At 52.3% G+C, this 18,054-nt stretch overlaps 1 protein-coding gene across 1 annotated transcript; it reads right to left on the reverse strand.

Moving 5' to 3' along the window:
• Positions 1-10,643: 10,643 nt before the first annotated feature.
• On the reverse strand, positions 10,644-11,600 carry LOC130149674 (olfactory receptor 14A16-like). Its single transcript, XM_056339574.1, has one exon. The coding sequence runs from the start codon at positions 11,583-11,585 to the stop codon at positions 10,644-10,646; it is 942 nt and encodes a 313-aa protein (XP_056195549.1). The 5' UTR covers positions 11,586-11,600.
• Positions 11,601-18,054: the final 6,454 nt, after the last annotated feature.

The following is an 18,054-nucleotide window of genomic DNA, read 5'->3' on the forward strand; positions in this document are numbered from 1 at the left end:
AGGCTTTGCTTCAGAGCAGAGACATGGCATGGGCAAAGGAGAGCTGAGTCTTTGTAGCCCTGAGAGTACAAACCCAGAATGAATTGCTTTAACTTGGGTAACTGAAGACATCCCACCTGTCAGCCTGGACAAAATCTAGGTACTTTGCTATAAACTTCATTGTGTCCTGCCTAATGATGGGTTAAAAGGTGATGATTCTCATGCTCAAATCTTTTTCTAATAGGAAAAATGCCACTGCTGGATAGAAGTCTCACTAGAAAGGTGAGAGACCAAACATCAGTGATTGCCTCATCCTGTTTCCCAGCAGGTTCCCTGCAGCGCCAGGGACACCTGGAGGGAGCCCAGAGAAGCAAGGCATGGAGAACTTCAAGGCAGAGGAGGATGCTGTGACCTCACTGGGGGAGAAATCTTCACAGCCCTTGACCCGGTAAGTCTGCGGCTGCAGGGCAATGCCTCTGCGGTTCCTACACGGGTCTGCAACAGCTCGGGCACCCCCAGCCTGTGGGACCGTGTGGGAGCATTTTGCTGCGGAGGAGGCCAGTGTGCTGCAGAGCAGGGCTTCCCTGCTGCAGCGTGGGAGGGCCAGGGCATGTGGGCTGCCTTGTGCCAGGGCCGGCTGCAGGACTGTGAAGGTGGGTGAGCAGCCAGGGGTGCCCAGGGCTGTCCTTGCCAGCAGGGTCCCTGCAGCCCAGGGGGCTGTGTGCTGGGGCAGGGGCTCTGCCGCCTGCCAGGGGCAGCTCTCAGCCTGCCGGGGAGCTCCCAACAGTGTATGGAGTGAGCCCCGGTAGGGAAGGATCCTTCTGCTGTTGAGTGGGTGCTGCATGTGTCAGTGCTGTTCACAGGTGTAGGTTACCCTGAGGACATGTCTGGGCGTGGCTTTTCATAAGGAAGGTCAGTGCAGAGATTACTACCATAAAAAAGGGCTTTTCTCAGTCTGTGTCTTCAGTTTCCTGCTCTTGAGGGAAGGAGTGGCAAGGGAGAGATGGAAAAGGAGATCTCAACTTTGAAGAAGTCACCAAGACTCCTACATGTAACTGTGAGTGATCAGTAGGTCTGACAGGAAACTCCTGAAGTCCCTTCAGCCACTCCTCTGCCTATGAACAGCAGCAGCCGTAGCACCTTTGCTGGACACATCAGGGTGGCCCTGACCTGCCCTCTTCCCCCTGTGGACAGGACCCTGCACTGAGCCAGTGCCCTGCAGACAGGCAGGTTTGTGTAGGGCCAGTGCACAGAGGTTGGAATGGGATCTGTGAGCACTGACAGGGAAAGACCTGGCACAGAGACACACATCCCACGAGGAAAATCTCCTGGCAGCCAGGATATGAGAAGGACTGATAGAAAACTTCACACAGAATTGTTGTGGGAGGAAGAAACGGAAAAATCTTTATGATCTGCAGTGCAGACCCCTTTTTCTGAGCCAGTCCCCTGGCCTGCTCTCCCCCACAGCAAAGCCTCTGCCCTCAGGGCTGGAGGTCCCGAGGCGCGTGAGCCACCACCTCTGCAGCCAGAGCTCCAGCAGAGCTCGGGGCAGCTCTTGAGCCACGTGCCCTGGTCCCTCTGCAGAGCACAGGGGGTGAGAGCAGCTGCCCGGCAGTGTTGGTGTGTGGGAGGCGGCAAGCAGATCTGGGCAAGGGCAATGCTGCCCTCAGTGCCCGGCACGCTCTCCCTGGCCTCTCTCAGCTGCACCCTCCCTGTATTTTGCCTTGTTTCTCCACTTGTCTCCATTATTTCTTAACTGTTCCATTGCTCTTGCTGTCAGGCTTTCTGGGATGGGTGCTTCAGCTGCAGACTCACACGCTGATCTTGTGGGTCCTCTCCTGCTGGTGTGTCCATGGGAACAAGTGTCCCAGCTTTCCTCTCACTTGTGGTGCTGTGGGCAATTCCCTCTGTGGGGCTGGGTAATGTGCTGGTTCTGTCTTACTGAGATGCTGATATGAGGACACTTGACTATGCCTTGGGGTGTGCTTCAATGCTGTGAGTTGCCCTCCAAGATGCAAACATATCGCAAGCACCTTGAATTTATCTGACAGTGCAGAGAAGCACAAAGATGCTGTGACGGAGAAAATGCTGTTGGTTGGGTGACATGAGCCATGTGTGTCCTTGGCTACAAGTGGAGTCTCAGATCTTATGAAAGACTCAAATCTTTATTGGTCAGTCTGCTTTCAGCAGTGCCTGCTGGTTTTTCAGGGTAACATTTGAGTGTGGTCACCCTCCACCTCAGGAAGGTGCCAGACCAGAGAAACTGGGAACCAGATGGACAGACCACCTCCCCTCGCTGTGCACTCACACAGGCAATCCTCTTGACTCGCAGACCTCGCCCTGTTCCACCTGAGGGAAGCAGAAATGCTCGGGGTTTCTGACATCCAAGAATACTCTGCAGGGGAGATGAGGGGGGGAGCTCTGAAAAAAATAAAATTCCCTTAAACTGCCTTCACCATTCCCGTTCCTAGCACTAGCACTGGCACTGCAGACACTGACAGGCCCTTCTGCGTTGGCACTGGTTTCACAGGACAAAGCTGAACACCAGCACTGGTCCCTGCCCCCATCCACTGCTGCAGAGTGGGGTTGGCTGATCAAGAGCCCGTGGGCAGATGCCCTGCTCTTCATTGCCCACACGGCCAGCTCCAAGCAGGGCTCCAGACACATAACTGAAGGAAGGTCTCCCAGAAAAGAGAAGGATGCCTGTGTGTGACAGGGGGATGGTCTATGGGAAATTGCTTTGATTTTGCTCAGAGAAGTCACCCCTTAATTATCACTGTATTTTTCTCCTATGACAGGACCCCATGCCCAGAGGCAGCAGATGTCCAACAGCAGCTCCATCACAGAGTTCCTCCTGGCATTGGCAGACACACGGCAGATGCAGCTCTTGCACTTCTGGCTCTTCCTGGGCATCTACCTGACTGCCCTCCTGGCCAATGGCCTCATCATCACCACCATAGTGTGCGACCACCATCTGCACACCCCCATGTACCTCTTCCTCCTCAACCTGTCTCTCCTTGACGTGGGCTCCATCTCCACCACTCTCCCCAAAGCCATGGCCAACTCCCTCTGGGACACCAGGGACATCTCCTACCTAGGATGTGGTGCACAGCTCTTCCTGATTTTCTTTTTCCTTTCATCAGAGTGTTCTCACCATCATGGCCTATGACCGCTACGTGGCCATCTGCCAACCCCTGCACTACAGGACCCTGCTGGGCAGCAGAGCTTGTGTCCACATGGCAGCAGTGGCCTGGGGCAGTGGGTTTTTCAACTCTCTCCTACACACGGCCAGTACACTTTCACTGCCACTCTGCCAAGGCAATGCCCTGGACCAGTTCTTCTGTGAAATCCCCCAGATCCTCAAGCTCTCCTGCTCACACACCTACTTCAGGGAAATTGGGCTGCTTCATTTTAGTGCCTGTTTAGTGTTTGGGTGTTCTGTTTCCATCGTGCTGTCCTACGTGCAGGTTTTCAGGGCTGTGCTGAGGAACCCCTCTGAGCAGGGATGGTACAAAGCCTTTTCCATGTGCCTCCCTCACCTGGCCATGGTCTCCCTCTTTCTCAGCACTGGCAACACTGGCACGTTTGCCCACCTGAAGCCCCCCTCCATCTCCTCCCCATTCCTGGACCTGGTGGTGGCCTCGGTACTCGATGGTGCCTCCAGCAGTGAACCCCCTGATCTACAGCATGAGGAACCAGGAGCTCAAGGATGCACTGAAGAAGCTGATGCAGTCAGGTGTCTCTCAGCAGCAATAAGCTGCCTGTGTCTCTTCACAGAGCATTTTCAGGTCATCTCTGAACCATCCTATATATTCAGCGGTTTTTTTCGGTGACAGTCCTGTTTCTCTTAGAATGTCTGCATCCACTGCACTTCCTCAAAGGCATGAACCCAGCCTGTGTACCCTGGAGGACTTTGTACATGTGCCTGGGAGGACAGTGCATCTGGACTCATGTGTGTCATCTCTGTAATAAAAGAGGGGTTTTTTTTCTAAGTGCCCATTTCTGGATGTTGCACCCTTCTTCCAACACTGAGCTCAGGAACAGGCTGAAGGTATTGCCGCCAGGAGTGTGCTGCTGGGCTTGGTTTCTCCATGGCTCAGGGGAGGAGGGCATGGGGCAATGGTTAGGGAACAGGCCTGTGTTGAGCCTTTGCATGTGGGTGCCTAGTACCAATGGAAATGGTGGGTGACCAACGGGATGTGCCTGGGACCATCTCCCTGGGCTTTCAGGCACCGCTGCCCTGCACAGCAGCCCCGCCTGCTCAGGGCCATGCCTGAGACCACATCCTTGGGCAAGAGCAGATGTCTCTCTGCACGCCCCAGCTGGGGCAGGCTGCTGTGTCACTGATGCAGCAGGAGGTTCCTGGGGGGCCCCCAGGCCAGCAGTCTGGTGCTGGGGACAGGGACTGGCCCAGAGGGGCTGCCAGTCATGGGCAATCAAGGTCTCTGTGAGAGAAGAGCAACAGACAGAGGGAGACATTGGCCTTTGTCATCTCATGCCATGGCTGGTGCTATCCCCGGGGCTGAATGGGAGGCCGAGTCCCCTCTCTGCCCACCAGCATATGCTGTGCCCTTGCGAGGGTCTGTGGCCATGGGGTGAGTGCCCAGAGCTCTGCAGCCTTTGGGTGGGCAATTGTATGGGGCCAGCCCAGCGTGGGCTGCTGTGTCTGCCCGGGCTGAGGAGAGGGCAGGGGAGGTGGGCAGAGCTGTGGGGGGCTGGGCTGGGAAGCGCGCGGGAGAGGGAAGCACCAGTGTAGAGCTCAGCTGTGTGAGTGTGCAGGGTGGGGGCACACAGCAGGGTGGTCCTGGGGCAGACCCAGGGGTCATGGTGAAGGAAGCAAGGCACCAAAGGAGCAGGACTGAAGGGCCTGCTCTGTGCCGTGTGCCCTGGACACCATGGGGAAGCTGCCACGGGGAATTTTTTTCCCATGAAGGTCCAAACACTGCTCATTTCCATAGCTAGTCATATATCCCAGCCACAATGGGGGACCTTTGCTGCATGGTCACCTCTGTTCTCCATGACTCACGGATACCCAACTTCATCAGCCTATTTTTAATATAAAGGGAGCCAGTTTCCTACTGTCACTTGTTACACACAAGTCCCATAGCTCTTGCCACAGTTGGTCACTCACCCAAGGCCATGGTCAGACACCTCCAGCCAGATCAGGTGCTCATGGCCTTGTTTTGACAAATACTGAAACAGGCCATGGACTGAGATCCCACCAACTGGCCTGGGCCGAGTGCTCCAGTCTTTCACTCTAAATGTTTTCTAAAATAAAACTCCCAACTGTCTCAGCCTCTCCTTGTCCATAATGTGCTCCAGGTTCCAACCATCCTTCTAGCCTCTGCAGGACTTGTTTTGAAGTATCAGGGTCTTTCTTGTGTAGGGGAGCCCATTCTGTGTGCAGCAGTCCCGGTGAGGTCCTGTGGTGGGTTAAGCTTGGCCAGCAGCTAGCCAGCCTCCCAGCTGCTCATCCACTCCCCTGACTCAACAGGACAAAGGGATAAAATAAAGTAGCAATGCTCATGGGTCAAGATAAAGCAGAGATATCAGTAACCAATCCTCATCATGGCAAAAGATTTGTTGCCTTGCCAAAAATAAATTAATTTCCAATTAAAAAAATTTTGGGTTGTGAGATACTATGCAGGAGAAACAATGGTTGAGATAGTCTGGTTTATTCTGGGGGAATCAGTCTCCTTGGTGTTCACTGCACAGGTAAGCAAGGATGCCAAGGGCCCAGGGGCTTGTGGGCAAGTTCCCCAGATGAAACAGGCCACCCACTTTGATGCTTATTTGCACCTGGGACTCTCCAAAGAGGAAGAGCTGCTCAGGCATGTGAAGACCAGCGCCAGATTTGGTTGTAGTGACTATGAAGGTGTGGTCTCCCTGATCCCCTGGCGTGTGGGGAAGGAGAGCAGCAGAGCACAGCCCTTGGACAGGAGGGAATGAGAACTTGGCCTGCTGAGGGCACTGCAGGTGGGTTCCCATGGGGGCAGGGGCAGGGCCCTGAGAGCATCCCTAGGCCTTCCTGGCCCTGACCAGCCTCACCTGGGGCCTCCACCCCCATGGCTCCAGGAGGCCACTGAAGCTAGGCAGGAGATTCAGCCCCGGTGTGATCTGTGCTGTAGGTGTGTGGGTCTCCAGGCACAACCATAGGCACAGCCTTGCCTGTCCATGGACCTTGTTGATTTGGAATATGAGGCTCACTTCCCAGCTTGATTCCTGATGGCGTGGCCAATGAAATGACAGCATGGTCCTCCAAGCCCTAGGACTTTTCTGCTTCCTTACTTCCCATTCCTTGGTCAATTGTTGGGAGGAGAGGAAGGAAAAGCAGGTGAGGCTTCTGTGTGATAGTGACAGAAAGTGGAGAGCAAAACTCTAACCTTCAGCTCTTTTCTTGGAGGCATTAAATCTTCCATAGGAACTGGAAAGTGCTGAGATTCCTCTACCTCCCCTACTTTTTTTGTGCAGATGCTGGTTGGTCACCACCCATGGGATGATGAGGGTTTTCCCAAAGACAAACACCATGTAGGTCATGAGACACTGGAGGAAGAGATTTGAGATGGGACTAGCAACATTCTTCATTACGGGAGGGGCGAACTCCGTGATGGCCCCATTGCCTTTTCTCCACAGATGGTCTTAGCTCCTCTTTTTCCCCTCTAACTTGGTAGGGAACTTAGGAGGAAGAAATTGTGGTTTTCTTGTAGTTGCTTGTGTGTCAGGTGGGGAAGTCACTGCAAGTACCTTTATTTTGTTTAGTTAAGGAAGGGCTCTAGCTCCTTGTTCACATTGTTGCTGGGTCACACTGGTGAGGGAGATAATGAAGTAGAAGTGGGGTGTCCACATTTCTTCGGGCCAGCATTATCACAAGGGAAAAAAAAGCAGAAAAGGGAAAAAAAATCACTGGAAACCATTGACAACAATGAAAACTCATGAAGTCTGAGCTTTTAATGAATTACATTATGAGTCTTATGCTGAAGAACATGGGCACTCTACAGCTTCTGGAAAAGAGAGTCATGTAATTTCCAAGCTGCATCCTTAAGTTCCGGGATCTTCATGCTGCATATGAAAGGGGTTTACTACTGGAGGCAAAACTTTGTATAGCACTGCCACAAACAGACTAAGGGAGGGGCAGGAGACAGAGGTGAACTTCAGGCAGGCAAATGTGACAGTGCTGAGATAGAGAAACTTCTGAGAGCTTCCAGAAACAGACCCTATAGCTCTGCAAAACAGAGTGACATTAGGTATGAAATTGGCATCTTAAGGCGGAGTCTGTACTATTGTTAATACCAGTTGTCGCATATATGTAGATCAAAGTAGAAGATTTTCTACTGACTCACAAGAGACTTAGAAACATAGAAATATTTCACATGGGATCCAGAATGTCGACACCTCGTATGGATTTCAAGGAGTTTCAGATAAGTTGACATCTGGTTTTCTGACATACAGCTATGGATAAAGAAGTTAATCTTCAGATGCCTTCCTCCTCTTCCTCTTTGAACATACCTGTCCTTCTCACCTACCTCGTTTCTGCTTTGTCCTTCAGAAAGGTAAACTTTGAACTGTATTTCAGTACTCTCTCTAATAATCTCTATGGACAACTCTTCACTTACTGATGATGGACCTCATGAGGATCTGCTTGAACTAACCATAACACAGCTGAGAAGTGAATTTTTGTATTTATTAAATTGTATTTGAGTTGTTGTTGTCCCCCGTTCGCCATCCCATTAAAAGAAAACCAACCTTTTCTATTCCTATTTACACACAGGTCTCTAAGGGAAGCAGGTAGTAATTGCTGCAAAGAACCTGCAGTATTCATCTCCAGAGCTGGTTGGAGAAGTCTGATGTCAAGTGAAGGAAGTGCCATGGGGCTGAGGAGAGAAATAGCGGGGCTGGAGAGGTGAGGAGCAAGGCTGTCCACGCAGTGTTTAGCTCCAGGGACTGCTTTTCCCACCTGGCCACACCTCCTCGGGGGACACTCTGCATCAAGAGCAATTGGACAAGTCTTCTGTCTCTTCATCAAAGTGCTCATTGCCTGCCTTCCTCTTTAACTGTACTGCTGAAACTTACCTCATGAAGTGCAGGAGCCCTGAAGAGCAGATGTCCCTGACGGAAGAGACATGGCTTGTCAGGTCTTTCTGCCTCGTCATGAGCCCAGGGTGTCTGTGGTGCTGTGCACTTCAGGTTGTGAGAGGCGGCTAAGAAACCTCTCAAGAACACCAAGTCAGAAGCAAACCCCAGAGTCCCTGGAAGCGATAATTGGCCCCACTGAGGGCCATGGCTGAGAAAGCCTCCCCATGGCCTTGTTAGAGCCCATCCTTGGAGGCTGTGATTGCAGGTAGGCAAAGGCACTGTGCAGGCCACTCTGCTGCTGAGAAAAGCCTTGGCTTGCTTGAAGCGGAAAGGCCAAGCCATGACCTGCAGCCTGTGGGAAGGTCGACGCTGTCCCTCACACAGGGCTCAGGGCTCTTCCTGAGGACCATGGAAGGTGGGGATCCAATGCCCAGTGAAGGACAGCAGTGGCACAACAACTTCCAGCTTCCCTCAGCCCTCACCCTCCCCATGGCCCAGCACCCAGCAGATAAAGGGAAGCTTCTCTCACCCAATTTATCTCACAGATTTCCTACCTACAGTTTGGGTGGAGAAACATTCCTCAGGGGAACTGCTCTGTTTCTACTGGACCATGTTTTGTCTCTGCTTCTGCGCCTGTTTTTCCTTCTTCCTCCTGCTATCACATCCTGATTTAGCTCTCCATGGAAGTGAGTGAATGAATCCTAGAATATATCAGGTTGGAAGAGGCCCCTGTAAATCCCCTTGTCCAGCTGTCCTGCTCAAGGCAGGTTGAACTGGATGGCATCTCTCAAGGGCTCTGCCCACTTTGGCGTCATCCACAGAAGGGTCTGAAAAGCCACTTTGTCAACTTGTACTGGGAGACAATAAAGACATTCAACACAGTTGGCCCAACTGCTTGCACTGAAAGATGCCACTAGTCAGTGGCCACCAGGAGGACTTGACCACTGGTGACATTTGGCCTTGAGCCCTTGTGGCGTATGATGCACAGACTCTGGGAGCGGATCGAAGGCATGAAGACGCTCGAAGACACCTCAGAGACACCTCGGAGACACTTTATTAAAGTCAGGCAAGCCTTTTATACCTTTACAGGGGACAGACATGTCAGCCCGTAACTGTGCTCAGTAATTTTCCACTCTTAGCTCTCTTTTTATTATAGACACAGCAGCTTAGCAATTCCCTTTATCTACAAGGCCACAAGCTCTGCAGACTACTCCGTATCTTCTTGATCCCATGGCTTCCTTCCAACATGCATAACTGTGTCTCTCTCCCAAGGTCGGTTTTCACTCCCTGACGCCGCTGAGCTAGCTCGAGACATAGCCACAAGCCCCCAGCCAACTCCCCACGCACAATATCCTCCATTTCTTCACTCCAGAAGTCACCAATCTACCTATAAAGAAACTGCAGGAGAAAAAGTCAAAAACCTTGCAAAGGTCCAGGTACAAACCATCCCCTTCTTTCCTCAATACGTATGGGTGCAGCGATCCCTTTAATGTCCCACAAGTAGCTGGAGATGGCTGCAGGAGTATTTCCCCCATCATTTTCCCAGACACTAATGTGAGGATGACGAGCCTGTATTTCTCCCAATTGTCCTTCTTGCTTTTCCTGATCAAAGGTTGGGTGTCTGCCTTCTGCGAGGACCCCAGAACCTCTCTAATTGCTCTGACACATTTGAGGGCACCGTCTCAAAAGGGTGCCGTGATCAGACAGAGCCACTTGCAATGAGCCCGTCCAAGGCGGGTGAGATGAATCTCCCTGGGACAGTGGCCTTTGTTCCTGGAGTCACACACAGGAACGGCCAGGCCCTGGGAGGTGTCCCCACCTCAGCTGGCCTCATGCACTGCTGGTGTGGTTGAACCCCAGCTCATGCACACAGCGGTGTTCAGAGGCACGTGCGGAGGCAGAGCACTGCAGCAGGCACAGTGACTGCCTGGCCTCCTGCTGCCCCTGCCAGAGGCTGGCAGCACCTCAGCCCGGGGGTGTAGCACCCTGCTCGGCACCTCTCGGAGATGGCCCTCGTCGTGATGAAGGGACACAGGGACCTCGGTTCAAGGAAGCACATCCCAGTGCTACATTCAGGTGGTTTCCATGAATCAGTAACATTTTACGGAGGCCAGCACCGTCACAGAGTTGTCCATTGCCTGTCCCTGCCTGTGGTCACAGGACTGCCACACAGCACGGCCGTGACCAAGCTGCAAGAGCAGTCAGGCCTTACAACAAGGCAAGGGGTCAGAAAGAGAGTGTGTTAAGTGGAAGGAGGACAGCATTGGAAAGTCAAGGGCTGGTGTTCCCTGGCAGTGCTGCCATGCCAGGAACCTTTTCCCCTCCGTCTCTGCACACAGGAACTGTCCCTGCAGCTCCAGAAAGGCCTTGGAAGAAAGAATCCCACTAATAAAATAATAATAAGCAAAATAAAGTTGCTTAATGGCCCTTTGGTTTTGTTAGTCAAAGAGAGAGCAGAGCAACTTCAGAAAAGAAAATCACAGAATGAATTAGAATGGGGACGACAACTTTATTAGAAATGAAATAACACAAGCAACTACAAAAAAATCAGAAGACAGGCTGGGTCAGTGATGAGTTATTATAAATGCTATTCATAATTCTATTGCTTCAGAATAATACCCAGCTATCAGTTTGCACATTGCAACCTTGATCTCCTCATTTCTCATGCTGTAGATGAGGGGGTTCACTGCTGGAGGCACCACTGAGTACAGAACTGCCACCACCAGGTCCAGGAATGGGGAGGAGATGGAGGGGGGTTTCAAGTAAGCAAATAAGCCAGTGCTGACATAGAGAGAGACCACGGCCAGGTGAGGGAGGCACATGGAAAAGGCTTTGTGCCGTCCCTGCTCAGAAGGGATCCTCAGCACAGCCCTGAAAATCTGCACGTAGGACAGCACGATGGAAACAAAACATCCACAGACTAAACAGGAACTGATCACAAGAAGCCATACCTCCCTGAGGTAGGTGTGTGAGCAGGAGAGCTTGAGGATCTGGGGGATTTCACAGAAGAACTGGTCCAGGGCATTGCCTTGGCAGAGTGGCAGTGACAGTGTATTGGCCGTGTGCAGCGCAGCATTGAGAAACCCACTGCCCCAGGCCGCTGCTGCCATGTGGACACAAGCTCTGCTGCCCAGCAGGGTCCCGTAGTGCAGGGGTTGGCAGATGGCCACGTAGCGGTCATAGGCCATGATGGTGAGGAGAGAACACTCTGATGAAAGGAAAAAGAAAATCAGGAAGAGCTGTGCGCCACACCCTGAGTAGGAGATGTCCCTGGTGTCCCAGAGGGAGTTGGCCATGGCTTTGGGGAGAGTGGTGGAGATGGAGCCCATGTCAAGGAGAGACAGGTTGAGGAGGAAGAGGTACATGGGGGTGTGCAGGTGGTGGTCGCACACTATGGTGGTGATGATGAGGCCATTGGCCAGGAAGGCAGTCAGGTAGATGCCCAGGAAGAGCCAGAAGTGCAAGAGCTGCATCTGCCGTGTGTCTGCCAATGCCAGGAGGAGGAACTGTGTGATGGAGCTGCTGTTGGACATCTGCTGCCTCTGGGCATGGGGACCTGCTCAAGGAGGAAAGATAGCAAGAAGACAGAGGTTACTTCTCTGACCAAAGTGAAAGCCCTTTCTCCTAGATCCACCCCCGCCGCCCCATGTCACCCCCTCTCCGGTTCCTAGGAGAGCTTCCTTCAGAGCCGTGGCTGGAGCTGTGCTGAGTGCTGGCCGAGTGTGCTGTGAGGAGCAGGGGCTGTGCCCGCTGGCTGCCCAGCAGTGAGCCCTGCTCTGCAGCAGGGGCTTCATGGGAACCCTGGGGGCAGGGGCCAGTCCTGGCCTTGGGCTGGCTCAGCCCAAACTGCTCCCAGTGCAGAAGGGCCTGTCAGCATCGGCTCTGCCCATGCTGAGGAACGGGCATGGCCAAAGTCAGTTCAGGAGGGTTTTGTGCTGTGCTCAGGGAGAGCAGAGTGAGTGCTGAGAAGCAAGGGGACTGTCTGTGCCTTAGGGCAGTCAGGGAATCTGCTCTGTCCCTCAGGATCCTTCTCAGCTGCCCAGCTCTGCTGGTAGAGGAGTTGAGTAACTGCTTGAACCCCTCCACCTGAAGGCTGTGCTGGCTGGGAGAGGAGACCAGAGGTGTGCTGCTCAGCGAAGGCACCTGCACAGCAGGGCATGGCCAGGAGGTGCCCCTATCTCCCCTGCATCAGGGTTCCCCTCAGCATCTCCCCCCCTCCCTGCCCAGGGCTCTGCTGCCTGCAGCTGTCCCTGCCAGCAGCTCTTTCTCTGCCCCCTTGGCTCTTCCCTGCCAGCGCTCACAGAGCCCAGCTCAGCCCCTGTGTGCCCAGCTCTGCCCTGCACGCCTGAAAGAACAGGTCCCCCAAAGGCAGAGGGAAAAGGAAAGCTGATGCTGGTTTGATCTGCAGGCTGGTGGGGAGGGAGGGCACTTGCTGAGCTTCCTGGTCAACCTCACTCTGATGCTTTAAGCATCTCAGCCCCTGCTCTGACCTGCACAGCTGAGTTTCCATTGCCACCAAGCTGAGCCACAGAAGAGTGGCAGCAGAGATTCAGGCAAGCACAGAGCCAAGCAAGAAACTCCTGTCGTGAACGTGGTCATAAAAAGTCCCCTTGGAAATGACCTGGGCATGAGCTGGAACTGCGAGTAGCTCTCACCCATGCAGCACTCACTCAACAGCAGCAGGACCTTGTCTTAACCAGGGTCAGTCCTTCCACCCACAGCTTCACAGTGCAGCACCATGAGAAGCTCCCCGGCAGGCTGAGAGCTGCCCCTGGCAGGCGGCAGAGCCCCTGCCCCAGCACACAGCCCCCTGGGCTGCAGGGACCCTGCTGGCAAGGACAGCCCTGGGCACCCCTGGCTGCTCACCCACCTTCACAGTCCTGCAGCCGGCCCTGGCACAAGGCAGCCCACATGCCCTGGCCCTCCCACGCTGCAGCAGGGAAGCCCTGCTCTGCAGCACACTGGCCTCCTCCACAGCAAAATGCTCCCACACGGTCCCACAGGCTGGGGGTGCCCGAGCTGTTGCAGACCCGTGTAGGAACCACAGAGGCATTGCCCTGCAGCCGCAGACTTACCGGGTCAAGGGCTGTGAAGATTTCTCCCCCAGTGAGGTCACAGCATCCTCCTCTGCCTTGAAGATCTCCATGCCTTGCTTCTCTGGGCTCCCTCCAGGTGTCCCTGGGGCTGCAGGGGAACCTGCTGGGAAACAGCCTGATGCGATCACTGATGCTCCCTGCCTCAGCTGGGCAGAGACACTTCTGTCCAGCAGTGGCATTTCTCTTAGGAGAAAAAGTTTTGTGCATGAGTATCAACTTTTGTTAACCCATTACTAGACAGGACACCAGGAAGTTCACAGCAAAGGATCTAAGTACTCGTAAACAGTATGTGTATATGTGTGTGTCTGGTGGTTCTACAGGCAGGGTGGGGAGGATGTCTTCAGTGCTTCAGTAAGCCCTGCAGAGTCCATTTCAGCTTTTCATTGCATAGTCCTAGGGCTAAAGACTCAGCTCTCCTTTGCCCATGCCATGTCTCTGCTCTGAAGCAAAGCCTTTGCACCCACGGGCTCTGGGACACTTGGTACCAGGTTGCCTTATGGCAGAGCTGGCCTGGTGCCACAGCTGGGGGGCTTCAGCCCAGATGTGCAGTAGTGCTGTCATGTTAAGAGGGGTTTTTTCTTCAGACTCTTTGTATTTAATCAGCCTGGCAGTTTCAAAGACAGATGAGACCCTTGGGTCTGACCAACCCGCCTACTATCTGTGCTTTGACAGCCCACTGTACCTGAGGGTGACTCTACCAACCTGCCCAGGGACCCCCACTGACAGCATCACTTAGTCAGAGCCCTTAAAATAACTACTCACATCTCCAGAGACTTATACATAATGAACTTCAGCTGAAGATTTGTATTATGCAAGTTTGTGACAGAGTAAGGTGCAAAGAATGCCAGTAATGATAGACTGACCGCAAAACACGCTTAAAACAACACAGTGAGCAACAGCTACCGTGAGTTAGTGCTAGAATGAAGTTCTTACCCTATAGGCGTCCCTAGGGGGAATGACAGGTTCAGCCCATCGACTGATCCAGAAGTTACGATGAAGTCTCCCTTCACTTCTCCCCTCATTGTCCATTTTTATACTTCATAGTACATTGCTTATTCATTTATCATACACAGGATAGGTTACAAGTTTCTCACTGCTGATGTAAATTAGTGGTCACCCTCAGGCAGCACTAGGAAGGCTTTCACTAACTGCACATGCCCCCCAAGCGGGGTTTTGCCCTCTTTTGAGGGCTGTTTGAGGTTGCAATCTGTGACTACCACAGTTACCTTTGTCTTACTGTTGACTGATATTTATTTATTTATTTTAGTATGTATGAGGGTTGAAACACCTTACCAGCTTGTCTTCTGCTGTGGCCAGAACTTCCTTGCTTGAATGCTCCTTCCTTTGGCAATGGTGTTCTTTTCACCACCTGTTCTTTGTCACTCATCCTTCCCAAGGCTGACTCCCTTGGTCAGAAGTCCCTTCATTCGCAGAGAGTGCGTCAGCTTGACCTAACTTTGTTCATAGAGATGTTTATCAGATAGTTAAACACTAAATCAGTGTGGTAATTCAGGAGTTCAGAACACCCACAACACTCACCACCCCCAGACTTATTTCAGTACTGACCCTGTTAATTTTATTGACATTTAGGTGGAGCTCGAGTGACTCCAGTCATACATATTGTTGTTACTGTTTGGTATCCCGTGCCCAGGGAGGTGTAGTAGTACCTTGGAGGTGGGTAACTTTGGCATGGAGGTGTGCCTTGGTATTACAAGGAGATTATTTCATCTGAGGAAAGTCACATCGCCTCAGTGGTTGGCTCAGCAGTTGACATCCTCTCGTATCTTCTTCATGTGACAACTGCTCTGCAGCTTATCAGCTGTGTGGTACCATCAAGTTCCCCTTTCTGCAGGGAGCACAACAGAGTCTGGCCGTGGGGTCTCCCCTTGTTCCCCCCTCCATTACTCCTATCAGCAGGTGCTGAGATGGCAGGGTGTGTTGCTTAGGGAGCTGTGGTAGAGTACATTTCATCCATGCCAATTATCCTAAGAGTGATGGATTTATTTTAGCCTAGAAATCTTTCTATAATACTATGCTTTCTTTGGGTCCCAGTTTTCTCTAATTCCCTGCAAAGTAATTTTCCCAGAGGCAACTGAAACAATATACACAGAAAAAAATTCCCTCAACTCCACTCTGTAGTGGGGTGGACTGGGGGTGACAATGCTGGAAAGCCCTTTGATGCCATGAATAGGTTTAATCTTTGATCACCCCAAGTTCCTATTTCCCTATTGCCATAAGGCAGGACAGACACCTCCAGAGCCAACAGCATAGTCCCTTGTTCCTTGGAACACCCTCAGCCAGGACCAACCACAGCTCATGAGACGGACATCCAAAGGTCTTCCAAAAATCAGAAAAGCCTTTTCAGTGGGTTTTTTATGAGAAAAGTGTTAGGTTTTGTGCAGAGAAGTCTCCCCTAACTTGTCAGTCTTTTCCCTCTTGGATAGGTCCCCATTCCCAGAGGTAGCAAATGCCCAATGGCACCTTCATCACCCAGTTCCTCCTCATGGCATATGAAGACACAAGGGAGCTGCAGCTCTTGCACTTTGGCTCTTCCTGAGCACCTGTCCTGGTTTCAGCTGGGATAGAGTTAATTTTCTTCTTTAGTATAGTGCTCCGTTTTGGCTATGATGTGAGAACAATGTTGATAGCACACTGATGTTTTCAGTTGTTGCTGGGTGATGTTTATACTAAAGGACTTTTTTGTTCCTTGGGCCCTGCCAGCGAGAGGGCTGGAGGGGCACGGGAAACCAGGAGGGGACACAGCCAGGACAGCTGATCCAAGGTAGCCAAAGACGTTTCCATACCATATGACGTCATGCTGAGTATATAAACTGGGAGAAGAAGAAGGAAGATGGGGACATCCGGCATTATGGCATTTGTCTTCCTGAGTAACCATTACATGTGATGGAGCCCGGCTGTCCTGGGGATGGCCAAACACCTGCCTGCCCGTGGGAAGTGGTGGATGAACTCCTTCCTTTGTTTGCTCGCATGTGCGGCTTTTGCTTTACCTATTAAATTGTTCTTATCTCAACCCCTGAGTTTTACATTCCTTTTCGATTTTCATCCCGATCCCTCTGGGTGAGGGAGGGGTGAGCATGTGGCTGCGTTTGTTGCCGGCCGGGGTTAAACCACGACAGCACCGACCTGGCTGCCCTCCTGGCCAACGGCCTCATCATCACTGCCGTAGTGTGAGATGCTCACCTCAACACCCCCATGTACTTCTTCCTCCTCAACCTCTCCCTCCTCGACCTGGGCTCCATCTCCACCACTCTCCCCAACACCACAGAGGACCTGTGGTGCAGGTGAAGCTGATGTCCAGGAATGACAAGGTGCTTTGGAAAGTGTCCTTGGCTATGGTACCTGTGATCCAGGAACACTGAAAAACATTGGTCTGTTCCTCAGTTGCATCAGCACAGGGATGACTATCAAAAGTCCTGGATAACTGTGGAGGCCCCAGAAGGCTGGGGGTTAGTTGACGTGGTGCCCACCTACAAGAACATAGAAAAGAGGATCCTTCCTAGGACTGTCAACCTGATCTTAGTGCCAGGGAAAGTTGTGGAACAGATTATCATGAGTACCATCACACAGGATGCGCAGGAAAAACAGGTCAGGATCAGCCAGCATGGGTTTTTGAAAGGCAGGTCCTGCTTGATCAGTCTTGCCTCCTTCTGTGTCAAGGTGACCTGCCTAGTGGATGAGGGAAAGGCTTTGCATGTTCTCTACCTGGACCACAGGGAAGCCTTTGACAGCATCTCCCACAGCATTCTCCTGGAGAAACTGGCTGCTCATGGCTTGGATGGGTGTTCTCTATGCTGGATTAAGGGATGGCTGGACAGCCAAGCCCCAAGAGGGGTAGTAAATAGAGTGACATACAGGTGACGACCCATAAGGAGTGGTGTTCCCCAGGGTTCAGTGTTGGGGCCAGTCCTGCTTCAGAACTTTATCAATGATCTGGACAAGGGGATTGAGTGCACCCTCAGACAGGTTGGACCATTCAACTGAGTCCAGTTGTATGAGATTCAACCAGGAGAAGTGCCAGTTCTGCACTTGGGTCACAACAACCCCATGCAACGCTACAGGCTTGGGGAAGATGGCTGGAAGGCTGCCTGGTGGGGAAGTACCCTGAGGGTGCAGGTTGATGGATGGTTGAGCATGTGCCAGCAGTGTGTGCAGGTGGCCAAGAAGGCCAATAGCATCCTGGCTTGTATCAGAAACAGTGTGGCCAGCAGGACCAGGGAAGTGATCAACCCCCTGTACTCGGCACTGGTGAGGCCACACCTCAAACAACGTGTTTCTGTTTTGTGCCCCTCACTTCAAGAGAAACGTTGAGATGCTGGGGCGTGTCCAGAGAAGGGCAACAAAGCTGGTGAAGGGTCTGGAGCTCTGCTTGGGTGAAGAGCAGCTGAGGGGATTTGGTTTGTTTAGTCTGGAGAAGAGGAGGTTCAGGGGGAACTTACTGCTCTCTAGAAGTACCTGAAAGGAGGTTGTAGACAGCTGGGGGTTGGTCTCTTCTCCCAGGTAACAAGTGACAGGACAAGAGGCAACAGCCTCAAGTTACACCAGGAGAGGTTCAGATTGGATACGAGGAAAAATGTCTTCACTGCAAGGGTAGTCAAGCATTGTAACAGGCTGCCCAGGGAGCTGGTGGAATCACCGTCCCTGGAGGTGTTTCTAAAATACATAGATGCAGTGCTTAGAGACATGATTTAGTGATGGAATTGGATGGCCTGTGGTAATGGCTGGATCTGATGATCTTTATGTTCCTTTCCAACCTAAATGATTCTATGTTTCTGTGCTTCTATGATGTTGCAATGCTACCTAGACAAGTTGCTGAGCAAGCTGCTCTAGCTGACCCTGCCTCAGCTGGAGGGGTAGACTAAATGCTTTCCAGAAGTCAGTCCAACCT

The sequence above is a fragment of the Falco biarmicus genome, chromosome 5 (genome assembly GCF_023638135.1).
Source record: "Falco biarmicus isolate bFalBia1 chromosome 5, bFalBia1.pri, whole genome shotgun sequence".
NCBI classification, from domain to species: Eukaryota; Metazoa; Chordata; class Aves; order Falconiformes; family Falconidae; genus Falco; species Falco biarmicus.

Bases quoted from the DNA above. Each gene is read 5' to 3' on its own strand.
- LOC130149674 (XM_056339574.1), bottom strand. From the start codon at position 11,585: ATGTCCAACAGCAGCTCCATCACACAGTTCCTCCTCCTGGCATTGGCA.